General features: G+C 46.5%; 1 protein-coding gene across 1 annotated transcript in view; it reads left to right on the forward strand.

Annotated features, from left to right (window-relative positions):
* The first annotated feature begins 2,293 nt into the window (after positions 1-2,293).
* Positions 2,294-23,736, forward strand: part of LOC105906219 (ephrin-B1-like) — a 50,294-nt gene continuing 28,851 nt past the window's right edge. The window contains exon 1 of the mRNA XM_031587347.2: positions 2,294-3,378. Within this exon, the coding sequence (XP_031443207.1) occupies positions 3,254-3,378 (125 nt within the window). The 5' untranslated portion in view covers positions 2,294-3,253. The remainder of the gene's footprint in view (positions 3,379-23,736) is intronic.

Consider the following 23,736-nt stretch of genomic DNA (forward strand, 5'->3'; position numbering starts at 1 on the left):
ATGTTATGCCAGATCAGCAACCCAAGGCAATAACCTTATATATACCAGCCTCTAGTGCCAGCTAAACCACTGAGGCATAATCAAGGGGACCACTTTCCGTACTTTTATGCAGTAAGTCCTCCTATGTTTGTTACTGAGGAATACATCAAAGGGAGTACTGGTAGACAGGCTGGAAAGAAGTGAGTAAACAGAGATATAACGACATTGTGTCAGAGAATCACCACTTCTTCAAAGAGCCGCAGTCCTGAGTCAGAAGAGCCAAGGTGAAGAAGCTGTAGGAGAACAAAGACAAGCATAGCTTTTTTTGTCTTTCCTACATTATTAAGCTGTCTTTCTCAACAAACAATGGTCTATTTATGACAAAAACATGTTTTTTGCACCTGTGAAAAAACAAGAAAAAAAGAAATATGGAAACGCAGCAAGACCACATCAATGAGTCAAAAGTTCAACGAATGTGTGGGGCCTTCTAAGATCAACGCCACATTAAACATGCCCTCCTGTTGTTTGTGTCGTTATGAGGGGGAGGCGCTTTGAAGCTGAGCCCCTGTCTCTGAGGGCTGTTTTTTTCCACCCATCAGTTGATTGAGCATCGGTGGCAGAATGAGCAGAGAAAGCAGCAGGACTCTGCCCCTCCACTGGTCACCTGCTCGCCTCGTCTTCTCTCCTTTCCCCTCCTCTCTTCTTCCAGCCCTTGCCAGCACACTGTTCATTTGGCACAGCTGTGAAACCTATAAGTGTGTGTGTGAGCTGATCACCCACCACACACACACACACACCATGCCTTCCTTTCCCCGAAGGAGGGGCATATCAGGTGTCTCTACTGCCTCTCTACGGGGATTCAGCAAACTCTCTTCCTCTGCAGGAGCCCAATGTTTGCCATCTCTATGACAACAGGGCTTGCATTCTCCCCCACAACCCCTCCCCAACCCCACCTCCTGGTGCCTCACTATGGCAAGGGGGGGGGGGGGGGGGGGTCAGGAGTGTGTGTTTGTTTTGGGGGGGGGGGGCAAGGCTGCTGATTCAGATTCTTGGCACCTACGATCCCAGTCATCTGTTGCCATCCTGACTAAAACTGGCCAAAAAGGCTGTCTTCCTCAAGAGAGGTGTAGTATCACTACCACCACCACCACCAGTGCCAGGACAATAGCAACAACGATAATCCACCAGTTGCGTATGCACATTCAACCACTTCACCTCTTCATCTGTAACTTTTAACACGTTTCTGCTTCACCGACTAATGGTGAGCCGTTCCGCGGTGTTATAGTCACACATGGGGTGTGTGTTATATCACAGGATACGGTAGCTGTAGTCTGAGACACTGGCTACCCCTGAGGTGGTCATGGACCCGGTGTTGTGTTTTTGGGGGGACTTTGGTGGATGCATCTGTCTCCATCTGCTCTGTGCTGTGTCCCCCCTAATCCCTCTTCATGCTTGGGTGGTACTTCTTGGCCACAGAGGAGGACTTCGGAGGATCCTGGCTAAGGATCTGTGTCTGCTTGAAAAGCCTAACTCTCCGTCTCTCTCTATTTATTTGTGTTTGTGAGTGTGTGTGTGTATGAAAGAGAGAAAGAGAGAGAGAAAAGGTGAAGAACTAACTCTCTCACACACACAGAAAGGCAGAAAGAGAGAGAGAGAGAGAGAGAGAACAAGAGAGAGAGAGAGAGAGAGAGGCAGACATGCACAATGATAGAGGAAAGACTGAGCACAGAAAACAGTAGACAAGCAAATTAAAAACCATAAAATAAACGAATATTCTCCAACAACCTTGTTACATGACATCATTTGATTAGATAACATCTGCATTGCGCAAGGGAGAGAGGATCTCTGATCATGTATTTCCTTTTGAACTTCGAAACAGAAGCTCTCACTTTTACTATCTAACACCTCTCTGGTGGTTACGTACGAACCAAGGTACCGGTAGGGGGCGACATGTACAAAAGTGTACGAGCTAAAGAGCTATAATATCCATTTAAGGTAGTCATTGTGTTTGTCATCACAGTTATAACGGTGCTGTTGTCCGTGTATTTTAGTATACACATATAATATACAGAGGCGTAAAAATAACTGTAATACAATTTCCCAAATGTGTAGTCTAAACAGTGCATATAGCCCACACCTCATCAATTAGATTACAAATGACACTGGAAATCTAAATAATTATTATTTCTATCCTAACTCACACGACGTATATAGAGAACATCTGAGGACTATGTGTGCATCCGATCTGCACTGAAGTATCCTGTATGAGCCCCAAGTCACCTAGCGGCTGATGATTGGTCGCAGGCTGATATGTAGGCTTGTCCCCTGCCCGAGCATCAGATTACAGCAGCAGCCCTATGCGAGGAGTGGCGCAATCTCTGTGAGATCCCAGTTAATGCTCTCGCTCTGGGATCGCTGGGAGAGCAAGGGCAGAAGAACAAGCACATAGCCTAGCTTAAGCCGGATCGCGAGTACTTTTTTTCTCTCCTCCTCCTCCGCACCTCCTGCCGGCTAATGGAAGTTGCAGACAACCCCATCAACATCTGAGACCGAACCTGTGGTCATCGCCCGCTCCCTGGGAATACACTATTTGCACCGGACACATGGTGAGACAGAGATGACCGCGGAGAATAACTATTTTTGAAAGCGTACTCTGTTGGATATTACCCATAGGAAACCAAACAAGATAAGGGTGATTGACGTCTGCGTAGAATGACCGTATCCTACATTGATCATGCACTTTCATTCGTTTCATGCGTAAAATGAATCTGGTGGAGTTGCGTGGATGGCTGTTTGTCAGGACTGGCGAAATGCAGCGACAGGTAAAGTAAAAGGATTTATTTTAGGCTAATTGGACACGTTGTCTCCAAAAGGAATTTGAGTTTGTAAATCCGAGACCTGCAATACCTGTTCCCGAAGCGCACCGTTTCCAGACTGACCAGCCGACACAGACAATTGACAGAACTTGGCGAAATGAACTCGTTTTGAAGCTACAGGTTCACTGGGATTACGAAGCCTGCGTCCAACCCAAGACCGTGTAGTGTTTCGTCTCGTCTCCACATCACGACGAGTTACACTTCATATACGGCAAATCTACCGTTTTTGCATTTCAGCCAAGGACAAGCTTTCCAATACAAAGTCTGCATGTAACTGGACAAAAGATTATGTATCCGATATCGGTCGCACATGCTCCCGATTGAAAAGCCATAGACTTCACCAGCCGAAACCGATTATCAAACAGACATACAGCCGCTTTGAAAAACTGTACCGCGATATGATGAGAATGGCTGGACTCGGATGTTGGAAATATTACCTTTGGATTTGTATTGTCATATGCAGATTCGCGCTGCCATTAGCCAAATCCCTGGAAACAATCATTTGGAGCACACAAAATCCCAAGTAAGTATGGCATTCTTTCTCCGGTCAGTATCATGACCACAAAAGTTTAAACATTCTTGCCAGTTGGCTCGTAGTCTGATAACGTGTCATCTAAATGCAAAATGTGTCTACTGCATGCCAACGGACCGCACAATAGCCATTTCACAGCGCGTGTCTTAAGTCTTTTGTGTTCAGTTTGACGTTTTGCCGAAATAGCAGAGCATGAAAAATGATGCCAGTAAATGTCACCCAGAATGATGCCAAGTGTGTCAAGGTGCAGATTTAGTCTGGGAAGATATTATCAGACTCACAACATATATTCACAATAGTCTTCATTTGAAAATGAAAGATAAAAAATAATGCAAGGCCTAGTCCCAGGGTACCCACACTGTTTAATAATCTACAGGCCGACACAATCTCCAATTTAACAGCTCATACAATTTCATTATACAGCAAATACGATGTACTACGCGCCCGCTTAAATGTCAGTGTAGGCTAATTTGTAGACTACTTCTTATCTGAAGGTCAAAGGTCTCGCGCATTAATTCTCACAGAAACATGGAACAGTAATGAATTGCTTGCATTTAATCGGCAGGTTCTCTAATCTGTTTCGGCGTGTGTTGAAAATGGGCTCACAGAATTATACATTTCATCAGCTCATTTTTATCAAAAGCAAGCCGGCATTTGGTTTCATTATTAATCGCGTGGCGGCCCCGGGTAAATTTATGTGACTCTCTGTTCCTATTGTCATTCTAACGACGTGCGACTTCCTTTGGCATACATTCGCCGTCATTCTCATGAATGCGACGAGACCGGGCTGATTTTCAGCCTTGTCCAAGTCTGCCGCAAAAGAAAGAAGTCTTGAGGATGCATACAGAACAGGGGCTAAAAACAGGCGCCACCCAAACGTGATCGTAATTATCATATTATAACTGCCACATTAAGCTACCTACTTATGATAATTGTCCTCATGTCAGTTGACACGTTTTTACACCCTGAAAATGTCTAGAGCTGTTTGCAAGCGAACACAAATCAGAAGTGTAAGCGCACTCAGAGTCTCCTAAACTTCTGCCACATGAAATGTAAACTTAACTGTTGATTTAACTTTCCCCCTCTAATGTAATTTAAATATCTCAAGCAAAAAAATAATATTGGTTTGTTCAGGCCAACAGAAAGTTTAGTCTTATGCTTCTTTACTTTATGTATGTCAATATGTATTTATTTAATTTAGCCATATTATGACCCAACTGTACTGCAATGGGCGATTAAGTTTAGGTGCAGTTGCAGAAATTCTGCTGATATCATTTATTTACAGATATGGCTGGCTTGTTAACTTGGCCTCAGTCGTAGCACCCTCTGTCAAAGTAAACTCTCTCCAACTAAGCCATGCGTGTTAACTCTGTTGGTCGGCCCATGCCCGGCTCCTTTCTGGTTTGAGGGGGATTTTATTCAAGTCATATGTTGGCATATGGCAAAATGGAGGAGGCATCTGGCAAACTCCATCAGTAACAATGCGAAAAGGTTTGTGGAGAAATCATTTCGAATGTTTGAGGGGGAACTTTGGCTTCTCCGGTTCTGGCTTGGAATGTCTATAGGTTTCGGGCTTTACTGGGACTGAATGCATTGAGCTGCAGATTCTTTTAGACAGCGAGGCGGCATGGACCCACTGTGTTTGTTTAGAGCCTTGCATCTAAATTGTCCAGACCAATCATATCAAAGCGTGGACGGTAACTAATTCAATGTGCATTGGAGACATTAAAAAAAGGAATCTATTTCTCCTTCAGAATACTGCCTTTGAAGTTGCAATTTTGATATAAAAATTCTGCTGCTGTTCAACTGTAATTACCTTGAAATACCATATGCCTTTGGAAATCTGGAGAAAGAGAGTGGTTTAAGTTTAAAGTATTTTCTTTTTATGAATAACAAGCATTTCACAGGGACATCTATAGCCAGAGCTTGGCAGCTGCTGTTTTAAAAGTTGAGCCGCTCTTTTGATTTAAAAGAGATTAATTCCAGGTCTGTTTCAGGTGTGTTTTAAATGTGACAGGGGATTCTGAGAGATGTCTTTTCCATTTGCAGATTTAACCTCTTCTAGGAGACACTGCTTTTCAATGACAACATAAATCAATTAATATCCATTTCCCTTTTAAGTTATGGGCCTTTGAGCCAATAAGTTCATGTATTCCATTACGACTCAGCTTCTCATTAAAAATGGATGAAATGTATCCAGCCATGCAACGACAAGGCCTTCTTGAAATAAGTCAGCCAACACAGCTGAGAACACAGCCACGGACCGCCACCGAATGCACACGATCCATGAACAATTCAGTGTCTTCGTTACTTACCCTTGTCTCTCCTGACACTGTTAGCGGCACATCTTTCCCACTTCTCAAGTTGGTCAGAATCTGCCGATAACACCGGGAAAAAAAAGTATTCCGTGTCTACACTAGATTTACAGCTAGTTGGATCCTTTTCCCACTTTGGGGAGTCCTACTGCTGGGCCCTAATAAATTAATTCTGCCATCCTCTTTCTTGCTGTGGAACAATAACAATACAATCTTGCACAGCACTCCCAAATAGACCATGAATTATGATGCTGAGGATCCGTGCTATGGCCTGCTGGGCCGCTCTGAGGTTGCAGTTTGTCTGTATGGATTTTTATTCACAGAGATCACCAACCTCTGCGGTATTCCCCATAGCAGAGGCTGACTCAATTAATTTTAACCCCTGCACCCTTGAAACATGGATAGATAATTTAAGTGCGTGGGATTTCAGAGATAAGGATGCAGTGGGAAAACAATGCGCTCGGTCCGGAAAGATGAGAAATTAGTACGTTTGGGTTGCATAGTTTTTTCTCATTGTTCATAAAGCTTTAAATAAAAAAATCAATAATCCATTACATCTTTACAGTGGGGGTACAGTGGCCCATAAGTTGGTACTTGTTGCTAAGTCAATTTATATGGTAAATAGTGGTCAGTAATGTGAGATTGATCGCTTGCCTCTTTTGATTAATTGGGTAAAAAGAAAGAAGAGAGAGGCATGAGTGTGTTGCTGGCCGTCTCACTGTACTGATACGCTCTCGTTAAACTTAGCGCAGGCCGTGAGGAGCTGGGAGACTATTGGAGCCAGAGAGTTGAACGTGTTAAACACGGGGCCAAATGCTACCTTCTCTGGAGCTCCAAACCACATGAACCAGTTACTGTTTATTTCTGTTGACGAGAATGGCAAGGCAAGGCAAGGCAAAGCAGGGAAAGAGAAAAAAAGAAATGAGAAAAGGGGAAAAAAAGAAACACAAGACAAGCTGTGCTCAAATGGCGGGGCTGAGGCCTCCTTTAGGAACACTTGTCACATCTCCTGCATGCCTAAGGAGCTATGGGCTCCCCAGTATTTATTTAAGCTTGCTTGTAAACATCAGGCGCAAAGAGAAATAAAAACAGACCTGGAGTGCTCACAGATCCGTGGGTTTGATTCCGAAGTTGGAATGGCTATGGTGTTAGGAGAGTCAATATTTCCTCTGCATTAAAGATGTTCCCATTATACTCCCAATCTCTCTCTCTCTCTCTCTCTCTCTCTCTCTCTCTCTCTGTTTCGGATTCTGTCTTTATCACTTCATTCTCCCTCTGTGTTTTTCTCTCTTTCTCTCTCCATTCTCCCCAAGTCATTGTCTTCCTTTCCCTTCTCTCTTTTCCTTTACTTCCTCTGTCTCTTTCCCCCTTTCTCTCTTTCCCTCTCTGTTTTTGATTTTGTCTTTATCTCTCCATTCTCCAGTATTTTCTCTTTTTCTTTCCACTCCCCCCCCCCCCCCCCCCCCCTTTCTATCCCTCAGTTTGGGTTTGTGTGTCGGGTGTAATAAATCACCAGTTACTGAGTGGCCTGTAGTTAACATATTAAAGTCACTGGGAGAGGGAGAGTCCTGACATCACCCGTGATGTTCCTGTGATCACAAGTGACAGTGTTGCGATGAACTGGCCCTCGTCCAATGATTAAAATCCCACCCTCGGAAAACCGGGGGCCTGCGCTTGAAGGGAGGGGTGTCACGGAACTGTTTTTTGTACCGCCCCAGCCTTTCGCCCTTGCGCCCTGCTCACCCTCTCATCCCCTCCCTCCCCCCTCCCCACCCCTTCAGTCAACCCCCTTCCACTAGGCTCGGCACCCGGCGCTCTCCTTCTTGCCCTCCCCTCCCCTCCTCGTCCACCCTGGCTCTGATCACATTTCCCAGTGATACAGATCTCATTACAAAGAGCAAGGACTTAGAGCCTTCTCATGACTACTTAGCTGGGGAATAATGCACAAGTAGAAACCCACCATTGTGTGCGAGCCCAGGCAAACTGCTATTCCACTTATAGGAAGCAACTGGTGGCTCCGCTCTTAAAAGGAAGGCTCTGTCCGAGACCTTTCTCTCGGAGACAGCTGCTCCTGTGCCAGTGATTCAACCGGCCAACTGAAGCACCTTCACGCAACTTTTAGGGTCCTTAAGGCTAAGGCTGTTCTTCGATTCCTTTTTAATACTCCCCCCCCCCACTCTGTTTGTGCCAAATGTAGTTTATTTTATTCACTTTCCACGAACAGATGGTCTTATGTTTGCTTCAATTCCTTCCGAGTTCCACATTTGCACAAGTTTGTGTTTTTCTGCAAAGCTCATTACCTGCCAATAGTGGTGTGGCAGGTTTAGTTACTACCACTTGTGGTGGTGTGGTCAGAACTCGAGACTTAATGGTTTTGAAAATAGACCTCGAGCGTTTAAATTGCGGTAAGAAGTGCTACCATGTGCAAATGCCAAATTTTAAAGTGCACTAACTGCAGTATGTGGAATTGTGCTGCCATCTTGTTAAACCTGAACAAAGGAGAGGAGAGGAAAAAAAAAACGGAAAAACACAAAAACGAGGAAAAGAGTGGCGATGGTTGTGGGCTATACGTATGTTTGCCCCACTGATGGTGCTTTCCTGTTGTCTGGCCGAAGCTGGCTGGCATGGACACAAGTTTCGCTGGATGCGGTTCCAAAACCTCAGAGACAGTGGCAGCAATTTAAATGAGGGTGACCCCGAGGACATTTAAAGAAGTTTCTCTCGCTCGCAGGAAACAGCCTTCAACACTGAATGTGCAAATGAGAGACCTGGCCGCGAGCTGGGAGGGTGTCAACATGGAGCCAACACTGCCCATCAGCACAGGCCTCCACACATACACACATAGCCCAAAGATTACTTCCATGTGTTACAGAGAGAGAGAGAGAGAGAGAGAGAGAGAGAGAGAGAGAGCGCAGAGGGAAATGGGAAAAGAGAAATAGATCCAGGAGGACAGGGCAAAAGAGAAAGTTTTGTGCCTTAAGCGAAGAGAGAGGAGGAAAGAAAAAGAGAGAGTGTCTCTTTTCCTTTCCCACTCTCTACTTATAGGGTGGGGATAGAGAGAGAGCAAGAGAGAGAGAGAGAGAGAGAGAGAGAGAGAGAGGGAGGGAGAGGGAAGAACAGCGTTATGAGATCACGGGGCTGTGGCAGGACGCGTAGAGGAATGGGGGTCCGTGGAACGGATGGATGTGACAGCCATTTCAAAACCCATTAGAACCCACTTCTAGGGCGCAGATCTAATTGAATAGATGATACCCTTCCTGCTGGGCAGGCCCTTCTGTAAGTGTGTCACAGCACCAGATGGACTCGCACTTACAATCCTCCATATTAATTATAAAACAGTCCTAATCCATTCACTGGATAAAGAGGGGCGAAATGGAGACCATTAGGCATGCTTGGAAATAGCAGCACATAATCCTTGGATTTTATCACTATTAGTGGTCTTGGGCCGAAAGGGAAAAACGACTCATTTTTCCATTAATCTGTTTGAAGGAATTCATCCCTTCCAGTCCGGCATACGTGTCAAATATTATAAGCTGGAGGTTTGCATGTGGACAAACTACTTGCGTGTCTGTTTCTCTTGTCCGCGTTTGTTTTTTTATTTTTCATTCATTCATTCTCACTCCCTTTCTCTCTCTCGCTCTCTCGCTCTCTCGCTCTCTCTGTCTTTTTCCCCTTTTTTTGTCTCTTTTCTGTCTTTTTTTTTTCCCACCGCATATCTGGAGCTGGTGGGGCCAGACAGCACAAAACCCAGCGCGCTCCTCTGTGTCCTCACAGCTGGAGGCTTTCTCTCGGCCCCGCCGGCCCTCTCAGTCCGGGCCCGCGGAGGCCCCTGCTTCAGCCGGCTCAATGCAAACCTCCCAGCATGAAATGGTGCTCAGTCCATTGCGCTGGACTGAATAAAAGGCTGGATGAAAAGTCACACTGTTAACGGCCCTGCCCGGATCCTGACATGGCCGGGAGTCCTCGTGCTCCAAGCTGTGTGGCAGCTGTGACGACGGCTTCAATTGCACCACTATAGGAGGCCCACCACTGATCCTTACGCAACCCCCCCCCCCCCCCCCCCCCCCCAAAAAAAAGCTCTCACCAAAACCCAGTGCACCCCATACACCCCACCCCAACCCACCCCCTGCCAAAACTGCTCCCGCCCGCTTTTCACTCTATAGAAATGGGAAAACCAAATCACACACACCCTAATACTCATTCGAAAGAGCAGAGAGAGACAGAGAGAAAGAGAGAGAGAGAGAGAGAAAGAAAAAGAAAACTGAACAAAAACACTTCACTTTTCAAGTTCCACCTTTAGGTATTTGCATACCTTTCCTGGATCTGAGATGGAGTGCGGGAGATGGACTTGAAACTTTGCTGAGGAGAGATCTGTAGTGCAGGCCTTGTCCCTCGAGTGAACTCTTATCTGAAAATGTATTTATCTCTCTCTTTCTTTTTCTTCTTCTTTTTCTCTCTCGTTTTAACGGTGCACCTTGAGATTGTCTGAAACTTTTTCGTTTTGAGATGGGAAAGGCACTCCCCCCGACTAGAGAAAAGTTGTTTTTATAGATGCGCCCAACCGTTCAGGCTCTCCCGTTAATAGTTGGAAAATGTAAGTCATGGAAAAAGACTTCAAATGTAGAGGGGGGGTTAAGACCATCATATATGTATTGTCTTTCAATTGAATTTGTCTGCAGGCTGAGGGGGGAGGTAGACCATAAGCCAGAGGGATTTGAGGCATCATAATTGAATTATTTTGATTGCAGTCTTGATTGATGGAGTCAAATGTTCACAGATTGTCCTCGGTTGCTTTTGTCTGAATTCCTTTTATTTTATTCTCCGACGCTCACACACACACACACACAAACACACACACACACACACAAAAGAGGTCTGGCAATCAATCAAAAAGTATCCTCACAATCGCAGAGGGGGAAAAAAAGTAGGACAGACTAGGAACAAGCCATTAGGGTGAAGGTGAAGGTTCAGGAGACCAATCTCCTCGTCTGAACCTAACAATGGCATCAAGTATTAAAAGAGCTCTTAGGTTTAAGCAGGTTTAATTCTCCAAGTAAATCCCAATGCAAACCCACCTCAAGAGAGAGTGAGCTGGGCTGCTGCTGCGGGGATGGAGGGGGGCGGGGGATGGGGGATGGGGTAGAGGGAGGGGGAGGGGGAGGGGGAGGGGGAGGTGCTTTTGTATGATTGACTCTTTGTCTCATCACTGCTGTCTGCTGATTAATCCAGGCATATGAAGATGTCACTGTCACTGTCACTGTTGGCTTGACTGTGGTGGAGAGGTAGACATTTTTCTTCCCAGTGCTCCACACACATACACACACACACACACACACACACACACAAACCGCTAGCCCTCCCCAAAATACACCAGCTCTTCCCCAGCAGGGGAGCCACATTTCCCCCTCCTCTCCACCGGTATTGCAAAAGTAAATAATCCGCGCCTCTCTCTCTCTTTCTCTCTCTTTTTTTTTTTAATAACACATATAAGTTATGGAGAGGAAGCTGTTTCATCTGCTCCTCATCTGGTTCAAGTTACCGCTTGTGTTTGTTTTTATGATGTGTTTGGGTATTAAAGCCTTATGTTTCAGGGAGATTTAATACCGGGAGGAAGATATAGTAAAAAAAAAAGAGGCAGAAAGAAGAAGAAGAAGGCTGGAGCAGCCTGAAATGCTACCATGTGCACCACCTGAAGGAGAGAGGAACCGGAGTGCGCTAGGAGAGAGAGTGTGTGTGTGTGTGTGTGTGTGTGTGTGGAGAGGCCAAGACGGCAGGAGCAGCAGCCAGTGTTAGATGTGCCGTGAGGAGAAGACGCACTCCTGCGTGGCCTCCCGTGATTTAGATGCATTGGGTTTTTGTTCTATACGCTCGCCTTAGGAGCCGGCAGTCCCATCTGTTTCTCCTCAGAGTGCATATCGCGGCTCCGGACACTGGAGTTAATGTGGAAAAGCTGTGGCGCGTCGGTGCCTGGCATCAGCAGGCCTGCAAGCGGGTGGTGCCGTCCGTGCTCCGCGCCCCGCGCTCGCTGGGCGTGTTTCGGGGCTCCCCCCTCCGGCTTTATGCCCGCCGACTGTGTCATGGTCTGGAGCACCAGGCTTAATCTCCTCACAGGCAATCGGCAGTTCTGTCAGTCACCATTCACCCTGGCCCTCTCCCATTGTGCACTCCCCTGCTGAATGGGCCGGCGAGAGTCACAGAAATTAAACGCTTCTACTCTAGGCTGAAAAAGAGGCGGAACACACAAAAAAAAATGGGCAAAAGGGTGGAAAAAAGGAGAGGAAGGAAAGAAAAGCTGGGAGAAAGAAAAGAAAAGTTTCTCTTCCTCTTTCCCTTTCTCTCTCTCCCCCTCCCTCCCTCCCTCCCTCTCTCTCTCTCTCTCTCTCTCTCTCTCTCTCTCTCTCTGCAGCCCATATTGTTGCTCTGAGTCTCCATGGGTGTACACTGATGTGTACCAAGGCAGCAGTGCTTGAGATTCTGTGCATGCATTTGTGTTGGAGTTTTATTTCAATTTTTTTTTACCTCAGCTCTTGTTGTTGTCGTGATAAATATTGGATCACACTGGTGTCTCATGCATTTGGAGCGTTGAAATGGCATCCCATGTGTGCCTGTGACTCATATCGCCTTATACATATTAAAGGACTAGGACACCTGCTGTTGGTTGTTGATCCATAAATTCCTTTTTAGAGAGAGGAAGAGAGGAGGAGTAAAAACGAATCTTTCAGACGGATCCTTGAGCTTTGGCAGACAGCACGCCTCTCAACAAGCCGAGCAATCTCTTAGGCACTGCTAAAACCCGTGTAGCCCATAGCGCACACGTAGCACATTACAAGAGCCCCCTGAGTAGCACGACAAGAAGACAGGGAGAACGAGAAGAAAAAGGGAAAGATAGAAGAAAAGAGCGAGTGAGAGAGAGAGAAAGGTCGGAAAAATAATTTGTTCACCTCCGTAGGTTTGTAAGCCCTTCAAAGCGCTCAGCTGCTCGGCGTCTCTGTGTAGTGGACGTAGGGCTGGTGCCAGGGGGCTTTGAAGGGCTAAATATTATGGCTTTGGTCTTCTGAGGGCCGGAGCAGGAGGGTTTCTGGGCCCGGCGAAGGCCACTCCGCTCTGGTCAAGTGGGTAAGAATAATGCATGTCCAGATTCACATTGCTTGACATGAGCACAGCTGCTCGCACAAATGGGAAGGTAGCGAGCAAGTGCGTGCCGGAGAGAGAGAGAGCAAGAGGAAGGGAGAGAGAGAGAGAGAGCAAGAGGAAGAGAGAGAGAGCAAGAGGAAGAGAGAGAGAGAGAGAGAGCAAGAGGTGTCAGCTGGGGCCTTGCTCTGGTGAAGATTAAGGTGAAGCGCGAGTTACAGATGGCTCCAATAATGATAATATAGCTTTTGTAATGGCCTTCCCGTCTTGCATTGCACAGCTTCTCTAGAATAACAGTAACGATAAGTACTCAAGGAGCTACTGCTGGAATGAGGGAAGATGTGTGTGTGTGTGTGTGTGTGTGTATGTGTGCGCGCATGTGTTTGGTGGGGGTGGTGGTGGTGGTGGTTGTGGGGGATGTAGTCATTTTCCATGCCTGTAGGGACTAGAGGAGAGACATGCAGGCCACTTGCAGCTCTCTCTGCCGCTGCACGTTATTTTATTTCCAATTTGCCAGTGTTAACACCAGAGCTAAGGAGGTGTTTGGTTTCGCCTGGTGCAAACCAATGGATGGCCTGCTCCAATCGACTGCTGTTTTATTAGTCGGGGACCGGGCTTGCCTTGTTCCACAGAAATGATCATTTCGTTTCATTATAAAGTAGTCCCTCTCAAGTCTCCATGGCTAGACACACCAGAGAGCATAGATTACTGCCTCCGCATGAAACATGCATGCCAACACATCTGATTTTCCCTGCGCTTTTGTTTTTTGTTCTGCCTTTACTGATTAATTGGACATTTTAGGGTTTTTTGAACCGCAGTAGAAAGAGATTTTAGCATCCAGTGATTTTCCATAAATGAGGTACTCATTATAAACTCATTATCCAAGAGTGTGACACAAGAAAGCGCTAATTGCCTGATGCAGAATTTGTGAAAATCATGATCACTTCCTCTCAGATAACATTTTTATTTTCTAGTTTTATTTTTTTTGTGCCCATTACAGATACATATTCTATTCAAATCCCTACATACATATTTTATTCAAACCTCTCTCATCAGTAACCTAGACAAGTGCTGTGGAAACCTTTAGGAGGAAACAAACGAGAAAACTGCAATGTCAAATTAACTTCTAACTCTTTTCTACAAAGGCTCAGTTGTCAGTGTAAGAGTTCTGATTGATTCAGCTCTCTCTCTGATAGCCGTATCACAGGACAGATAAGGCATGAGGATCTACTAAATGTACTTGGCTCACACAGTTGCCAAGTCCCGGGCATGGAGAATTTGACAAAACCATGTGCTCCTTCTCAAAGGAGCGGTGAAAATGAGGAATTCCTTACGTGAGGCTTGAATCATGCCTTTTAAATGGCTTCTCCCTGACACCGTAGCCTTGCCCATGGCCTTCACAGCAGGGGTCTGCATGGATATAGAGATGTCTTCTGGTCTGACAGGCGGCTTTTCCTCTCATTGTTCTTGTGTAATTTCCCTTCCTCTCATGGTCTCGGCACATCTTGTGAGGGCTCACACAGCTCTCGAGTTAACGGGTGAATTTACACATCCCAGACGCAGAAGTCTCTTTTATTCTTTCTGTTATCCGCCATTAGTCTTGCAGTTAGTTCAGGTCGCAATTTTTTCTTTTTCCTTAAGTAAACCGAAGGCATACTTAAGACTGTTCTGATGATTGATTGGGAAATTATATTCCCGTCACTGCACCGGCGGTCGTCTGCATGCCAGTTTTGCCTCATTTATTTTGCGAGCCCTCATTATCATTCGAACATGGCTGTACAAGGAGCCAAACTACAAGAGAGCCTGACAGATGGGTCCACATAGAATTTATCTCAGTCATTCTCGCCGACTGAAATGGTGTTTGTCATCGGGGGTTCCTAGTAATCGTTTTAATTAATTTATTATCTTGACAGTAGGCGACTCCGTCGAGGCTTAGTCCTCGTTGTCCACCACGTGTTCAGGGTCTCAGAGTCCCAGTCGTGGTTTAGCAAACGCGCAGTGGAACCTGCACAGACATGCCGCTCACCAGGTGTTGAGCCGAATGCTTCAGGGGTTTGTCATTGAGGTGGGTGTGTTTGGGGGTGGGGGGTGGTGGTGGGTAGGCTTGTGGGGGTTTATCAGCTCTCACAGTCTCTCCCTTGAAAAAAAAAAGCTGGGAGACTCATTAACCTCATATCAGCCTAATCTCAACGCTAATTCATTTTGTCCTCTGAGCTTGTGTATTAATATCCTCCATTCTCTCCTTTTGGGATGGGCCATGGTATCCATGGCAATGATTTTGTGTCATTATTTTCCACCCAGCTAAATGATATCCCGAAGGAGAGTGCTGGCTGTTCCTCGGCTGCCCAGACTTGTTGAGGGAGCTGATTAGAATTGCAAATTCTCCCCAGTTTTGCTTTTATTGTCTGCACAATATTGGAGACAATCAAGCAAATCAAAGCCCCGCCATTAGAGAGATGAGACTTCACAGTTGGCCTCTTAAGCCTTTTAAATTGCAGGCTGTACACATCATAAATGCATCCTCTTTTTTTTGTCTTTCTTTCTCGCTCTCTCTCTCAGACACTCATCCCCCCCCCCCTCCCCTCTTGCATGGTTCATGCTTGTCGTGTGTGTGTGTAGGTGCAGCATGACTATTGAAGGAGCCCAGAGTTTAGCAGAGAAGACAGCTGGATGGCTCACTAAATTTAGAGCACTCTCAATCATCTCGAGCATTCACTGCAGAATAATGCAGCTGAACTGTATTAAACTCACTCCATCATAATGAGATGAGCCACGCAAAGTGTAGACGCTGGCCCTGAGAAGACAAACGAGACATGGGTAAAAACGCTCCGACGACATGTTCCTCCGTTTGGGCGATAATAAAACATGATAGATTTATAGTTTTGTTGCGTTTTGCTCTGTGATATCTTTTTGTCTCTTTGGCTGGACTGCAGGCCAGACAGCCAGCGGTTTTGTCAGCCTAAACGTTCTTATAATGACAAACAAATGTATGCAGCTACCAAAAAAAATTAGATGGATTAAGAGAAACCCATGCAAAAGAAAACAATTTAATCTTCGCTCCATGGTCTCCTCCTCTTCCGAGCTGCCTCTCAGCAGTCGGGAGACTTGTCTCGCTTCATCCCTGGCTGCCGGCGTTCATCGTGCATACCTCTCGACATGGGAATTCCCCCTAGGGTTATGTGTGTTCCTAAGGGTTACATTATTGCCATCTTAAACATGCTTGTGGGAAGTCGGCCTTGATTAAAAAGAGTTAAAAGAGAAGAAGAAGAAGAAGAGCTAGCGGTCTCTGTGAGAGGATGGATCTGTCTAATCATGTTTTGGGGTTGTACATCAGCCACTGCCTTAATGGAGGAGGGCGAAAAAGTGTTGAGAGCCCAGGGGGATTGTGCATTCTTAGTCATGCCGAATAAAAAATGCATGAAGTCTCAGATAGAGGGGGATGAGAAAAAAAGAAGAAAGAAAAAAAAGATCTTTGGCCATCTCAGAAGTCATTGAGCAACATTAACAAGTGTGTGCAAATCGTCTCATTATAGGGGCGACAAAAGGCAACAGGAAGCCCCCTCGGTCGTTCCTTAATGTCATTTGGACCACGTGATTTGAATAATTCCCCCCGCTAATTCCCTGTGATCATCTCCCTAAAAGCACTTGCAGTTATCTGTGTGCTTAGGGCTTCTGCCTCACTTCAATGACTACCACCAGCTAGTGGGTGTGCCCAGGCCTTGTGACGCGCTAATATGCTTAGCAGCATAGTGGTTAGCAGTGCAGGGAGGTGAAAGGTGTTGTGGATTTGTAAGCGACGATAGAGATGGTTAGCGGCACGGGGGCCGTCTCGTCAGCGATTTCATGCTGGCCAGGGAAAGCAATGCGCTTGGAGCAGTCGCTGAGATCGGACACAATGGCGAGAGATAGAGAAACGGTTTGTGCGGTGTGCTTGTCTTTTGTTTCAATTTCCTGCTGTTGCTCCAGAAAATGAGAACAGCAAAAGAAGAAAAAAAAACCACACACACACACAAACCTCTCACACACACACCCACACACACATTCACACAAACACTCGCCACTCTGCCGTCACCTGTTGTGCCCCGGTTGCGGCCCTTTCTGGGTGCTCTCAGAGATGACAGCCCCCTCTTCTCTTGGTTCTTTACAATCGGAGGAGTATAATAAATGGTGTGAGTCATTTGGCGGAGGGGAATATGCATGATGATGAATCCCCGAGGCCCGTGCGCTCTCACCGCTCTCACCCTCTCCCTGCAGCCATGCTCTCTGCTTCTGGCACGTGAACAATGGGAGTGATCTGAACTTTGGGAGCATGCTATCTTTTACTTTGTCTGCCCGAGAAGATTCAATTGAATGTGTCAAAGCGGAGGTTATTCCCCTCCAAGATTTATTACCCGACTTCGCCGTGTCCGCCTCCCTCCACACACACACACACACATGCACACACACACACACAACCATGCACACACACACGCACACACATACATATCTCCCCCACCGCCTTTCTTCTCGCCTTTGTTCTCAAATATTTTTGGTATGAGTCCAGTGTGTGCAGTTTACAGCGAGCTGTATTATGTTAGCACCTGTTAAGAAGCCCCCTTTGTGGAGGCTGCATACATGGCCGTGAAAAATGGTTCCCCTTCCTTTGTAGGGGCCAGACGCCCCTCCGGAGAGCGAAACAAGATAACCACAGGTGAAGAGGTGGGAGACAACAGGTGGGGGGGTGGCGGGTTCAACTGACAGGAAAGAGGGAGCATCCCTGAATCATTTTTGTTACCCCCCAGACTGCCAATCTAGTAGATGGTGTACGTTTTGCTTGAATGGTTTCACTCTCCTGGAAGTTTTTTATTTATTATTTTAAGGACCATACCATGCTGTTCACAGGACGCCACATCCTCTCTGGTGTGTGTGTGTGTTTTCAACTATATAAATAAAAGAAGGGAAATAAAATACATGAAATCGCTGCTGTCTGCTGTGGAGACTCTCTTCCTCCAACTCCTCTTCCTCTGCCGTCCTCTTCACGGTTCGGGGACTTATTAGAACGCAAGACTGCCGTCCAACTGCGGGGGCCAGGGGAGCCCAGTCAAGGACCATCATCCCCTAAGAGCTCTCTGGCATCCACTGGCCTTTCGACGCCGAGTGGTTCTTGGCCCGCTCCGGGCCAGCTTGGCTGCCGCAAGGCCCGTGTGCCTGTGGCGGGGATCTTTACAGACCATGAAGAGTCCATCTGCGACCCTTTTTTTCTTCTGTGATAGAAGGCGGCTGGCCGGGGGGCTGGCGGTCACCGCCACCGCCACCATCACCGCACGGCCGCTACGGCCGTGAGCGGAGAGGAGAGGAGAGGAGCCGTGATGGGAAAGGAGAGAGAGAAAGCAGCCTCTGTGTGATAGTTTCAGACAAGGGTCGAACAGGGGCCCCCGTGTTTAAAATCAACACTATCTATAAAAGCTGACCGGGGGTTGCTCTTGTCCAGCTGTCCAGTTATCCAGTGATCATTTCTCAGCTCTTACGACAGCCACTGTCGTTAGAGCTGAGACAGCCAACTTGAGTGAAGAATGGTACGTGGTATTGTCTGTCCGTGAGACAGATTTTGAGTGTCTCAGCAAGTCCTTTCCTTTCTCCCTCTTTTGTCTTTCTGTCCCTGTGTTTCTTTTCTTTTTTTTTTCTTCTTCTTCTTGCTGTGGCCACCACTGCATCTGCTGAAACTGAATCTGCCGTTTGTTTCTGTGCTGTGTGACAGTCCAGAAGGAAATGTGCAGGCCTGTCAGTTTGGGACTGCTGGGATTAGTTACGGCGAATGTGATTCTCTCTGCATTCCTCTCTCTCTCTCTCTCTTTCTCTCTCTCTCTCTTTCTTTCTTTCTCTCTTTCTTTCTCTCTCTGCCTCATTCTCTCCCTCTCTCTCTCTCTAGCTCTCTCTCCTGATCTTGTAGATTGCTTTACTCTTTTGAGCCAGACCATTTGTACCGACACGCCAATGCATAGCTGTGCACAAAATGGTGGAGGGTTCTTGTGTGTAAGCGTTTGCGGCGGGAGGAGAAATATGTCCTCGCCGCGCTCCTTGTTGACGTCTTCATTTTTCACTGATAGCACGAGAAGTTGGAGAGTGTGGTTTGACGGCTGGGTTGAGGCACCAGCTTTTGTGCTTTTATTTGGGTGGGTGGGGGGGTGGTCCATATTTGAGTTTCTCTGTTGGGTGGTGAGTACTTCAATGTTGGTAATCTTATATCCATGGTGGTCTGTCTGTTTGTGTGTGTGTGTGTGTGTGTGTGTGTGTGTGTGTGTGTGTGTGTGTGTGTGTGTGTGTGTGTGTGTGTGTGTGTGTGTTTAAGTGCCAGATCTGAGTGTGTGTTTGGAAGTCTCTCTCTCCCCACATCCTTCCATACGCACATGTGTCACTTTTTACGAGGTGGGATTGGTAATCTGCAACTTGTTTAGTCTTATTTTACACCGCTTTTAACAGCCAGATTTCGGAGGAAAAAATGAGAGGCGGGGGGGGGGGGGGGGGGGGGGTGCGAGGGTGGGTGTTGTTGCTGCTGAAAAGATTCCCTCCTTTCCCACCCATTCTTAGAGCTCCCTCCCTCCCACACACATACACTTTCTCTCACACACAGGCACTTTGAGATCAGACTCCAAAACAAGAAGGGGAGACTTCCCTGCAAAGTCTCCCTACTGTAGCGCAGCCCTTTCGTAATTTAAATAGTGTAAGTGGTGCAAATGTGCTCCGCCACACACACACACACACACACACACACGCACACACGCACACACACACGCACACACGCACACACACCTACACAGTGCCAGCGCACAGAACTTCTCCAATCACAGCTCTGTGAACAGGCCTTAACACACAGTTTCTAATTCCAGTCCTTTAACTCCAATTAAAGATGTGAAAGATCTGTGTAGATGTGAGCGGGGCCCTCCCTGAGCTGTGCATGGCCCCGGCTCGGGCCCTGGCCCCGCTTGGGTTACAGCATGCCGTATTGATTGGGGAAAACACGAACATGCTGTTCTCATTTACGTTATTATACATGCCGTGGAAACGGAGCGTAACTTTGTTAAGGCATATATGAGCTCCATTTTGTGTCAGGACATGCTGTTGGAGATAAGTAGCTGCCAAGGGTTGCTAATATAAAAAGGCACAATAGTAGGCTTTCAAAACAGGGGGCAGCCCATAAAGTTTGAGCTTGTTTAAAATAGAAAATAGAGTTTGGACATAGCGTCGTAGCGCCTTTTAAAGTGTTGGATATTTCTCATTGGCATGTATTTGTTGGTAACTTTGAAGGAATCCAGTCTTTTCTGGATATTTTAAAAGATAATCTAGGAGTATGCAATAATAACATGTTGGAATGTGTCTTAAAATATAAATACAGTAAGTTAATTACAGTAATGAAAGAAAGTGTGGGGGTGGGGGGGGGGGGGGGGATAAATACCTGTGTGAGCCATACTGCCAGGTCGTTTTTAGCGGAGACAAATTAGCTTGTGGGTGGAAATCCAATGAAAAAAAAAAATAGAAGCCCTAATTAATTTTAATTGATATATGGTGTGGTCTTGCCTCTTTTCAGACAGAGAAATCAATTTAGTGCAATTTGCTTCATATGGACTTTTTTATTTGTCTCCATTGAGAAACGGAGTATTTGCCAGTGGTTGTTCCATGCACACAAAAACAGGCTTTGGATATTAGCTTACCTCATTGGGAGCATGAGGCACTCTGAGGGAGATATGAATGGTGACAGTTGAAGGGGCTTGGGGTTCAGGGGTTGGTTCTGCCCTCCACTTGCCCCCCCCCCCTCTTCCTCCCTCTGCAGCACCCCACTGTTCCATTGTGAGGCTTCGCCTGAACAGGGGTATTTGGGGTCGAAGCGGTGGGGGTGGGTGGTGTGGGAGGTGGGAGGTGTGATGCCTAATCATGTGGTCATACTCTTTTTCTCTTTCTCATGTCTGAAGGGGAGTTGTTAAAGTCGTGGGATGAGAAGACCCGGGCACTTTCTCTCCCCTCTCTTTATCTTTCTTTGTGTCCCCTCTCTCTTCCTAACTCTCTTTTTCCTCTCTCTTCCACTCTCTTTCTCTCACTCGCTCGTTTTCTAAGGAGAGTTTTTAGTCGGTGTGTGTGTGTGTGTTGTATTTGCTTTTTTGCTGTTGTTGTTGTCAGTGAAGGTACTCCAGGGCCTCATGAAAAGGGCAAGGAAATGCCAATGAACTCCATTTGCATCGAGCACATAAATAACTGTCCGCTTACGAGTTTTTGTGTTGCCATGCTGGTTTAAAACAGGACATTATTGCTTGACAAAAAATGTTTGCACGGGTGCACCACTGCTCTGCTCCTATTTTACTGTGCCTGTTAAAACATTGGAGATGGGGGGAACCACTGGGTCTACCCTTTCGTTTTGAAGGTGAAGTTTAACAAGTTTCCCTGCTCCGTCCTCTCACTCTACGTTCCTGCAACCCTCTCCAGTTCCATCCCCTTGTTATTGTGCTAGTCATTAAAAAGGCATTGGGCCCGGAAAACAACCTCGATTATATTTAACTGTGTCTGCAGTAGAACATTAGCAGGTCATTTGATCATTGATTGACCCTCTGAAAGCGGATATGCCTTTGGCAGCGAGTCTCCGTCGAGCATCCCACCGACTGCAACATTGTCTCACCACTGCCCTCCGTTGTGGGATGTTAGCGAGTGTGATATACTGCCGTTAGTTTTCGACTATTCCATTGAGGAGTGAGTTTTTTTCTTGCTCGTCATTCCAGAATGATTCTGTACAGATCTAGAATTTACATTAACTGCCATTTATAAATAATGGTCACTTGAGCTCATTATTACATCATCAAATGGAACCTTCCGTTGGGATCTTTCTCCTCACATATTTGTGATCGCTCTCCTTGGAGGGCTAGAGGTTGTCTGAGAACCTGACAAAGGGAGGGACACACACCCGCCACGGTTACATTTAGCCTCCTGCCTCGTCTTGGATTTGGGCGGAGATTACAGTTGCCAAGTGGTAGGCTCTTAAAAAACGGGGTAAACACTAATTGCTGCCCTATTTCTTTTATGCAGCGCAGCTCGCATCTCTCAGCAGCGCTTCAAGCCTTCAAGTTGAGCCAGAAACTCATTATTCTCGACACTTAACAAAAGCCTGGGAAACAGGACCGGCAAATTCACTTAGGGAGGTGATCTGACCCAAAATAAAGAGGATTTATTGGAAAATGAATCAATAAGACTACAAAAACATCCACTTGAACATGAGAGGAAACGGAGACGAGATCTTGTTTTCTCTCTTGCATAGTCCCCCCCACCCCCCCCTGAGCTCCCCAAGCAGCAGTAAATGTTTGGTATGCACATTATGTAGCTGTTTGTTACTCAGTTTTGTCCTCTCTGAATTGTGACTATTTGGGGGGTGATTGTTTTAAAATGAGCCTGCTGTTTTAAATGCTTTGATTGAGTCAGACTTTTATTTAAAACCGTATCAGAGCATCATAAAATAAAATGCTGTGCTTAGGATATTATGCGTCATATTAACAACAGTTGTGAAATTACGAAGACACACACACACACACACACACACACACACGCACAGAAAAAAAGCTGGAGGGAGAGAGAGACTGAGGATTGGGAAAAAAACAGAGGGGTATACAGGGGTGGAGGAGAGAGAGAGAGAGAGAGAGAGAAAGAGGGAGAGAAGGGCTAGAGAGGTAGTGAGAGTAGGAGGGGTGGTCAGCTACAAAGCCTAATGTTTCCATGGCAACTTGTTTATGCCTCACTGGCGCATCTTGTAAATCCAATTAGAGCAAGATTGAGGCCTTGTCTTCCTGGGCATAAATGGGCTTGCTAGTGAAAACCGCGCAAATAGCTGGAGAGGTTAGGACAAAGGACGCCTACTTTCCCCTTATCTCCCACTGAATTAATGGCCCCCTAAGCACCAGACAATGGATGTGAACCAACGGTCCTTCATTTGCAAGCAGTTATTCTTGCCTGATGGGAGAGTTTCTCATATCTGCTCTCTCAGTCATAACATCATTTGCCAGGAGGGTCGGCAGGCGGAGGTTTCTGCTCTTTGCCATTTCAGTTCGGCATATATGTTTTTTTTTATCTTCACCAGTAAAGATGTCCCATAATGCAGCTGGAAGCTTTAATCATGTAATGCTAATTTCCATTGAGGTTTCCCTGAAAGATCAGCTTTTTAGAATTCACTTCCTGGACGTGTGTGTGTGTGTGTGTGCGTGTGTTGGAGGGGGGGTCGAATGGCTGCAGTGCTTCTGTCAGCCGGGTAGAAAACAGCGGGCTGTTCTGTTGATGCTTAGGGTTTAATGCCTGGCTTGTACGCACATAAAATCCTATATTTATCTAGGTCACTTTGAGAAAATCCTGACCTCTCTCAAACCGTGAACTAAGATGCAGATAAAGTGAGATTTAGTGGCAAGCTGATTTGACTCAGTAAACAGGAGTCCAACCAACCCCCCACACTCCCACCACACACAACAAAAACAAAGATTTTTTTATGAGAATAACAGTCATGTTTCATTTTGGAGACAGAGAGATTCCTCTACACAAATCATCCCAGACGAGCCCCCCGCCGGATAGGCAAACGGGGGCCGACAGCCGTGCGCGATGTCCGGTGCTCGCAAAACAAAAACCACACCGCCGGCCTGTCTGGGTTAATCGGTTGGGTAACTGGGACAGCCGAGCTGAACCCTCTTGACATTTTAAGCTTACCAGAAGTCCATAACAATGATTCACCATGTCTGTACCGAATCAAAACAGCACACATCAGCTTTTCTCTATCAGCCTGGGCTTTCAGTCCCCTTGTCAGCCTCCCAGTGTAACAGCGAATGCAACAACCTGCCCCCCACACCACACCACACCACACCACACCACACCACGCCACGCCACACCACACCATCCCCTCTCCTCC

Source organism: Clupea harengus, chromosome 20, assembly GCF_900700415.2.
Source record: "Clupea harengus chromosome 20, Ch_v2.0.2, whole genome shotgun sequence".
In the NCBI taxonomy this organism is placed as follows: Eukaryota; Metazoa; Chordata; class Actinopteri; order Clupeiformes; family Clupeidae; genus Clupea; species Clupea harengus.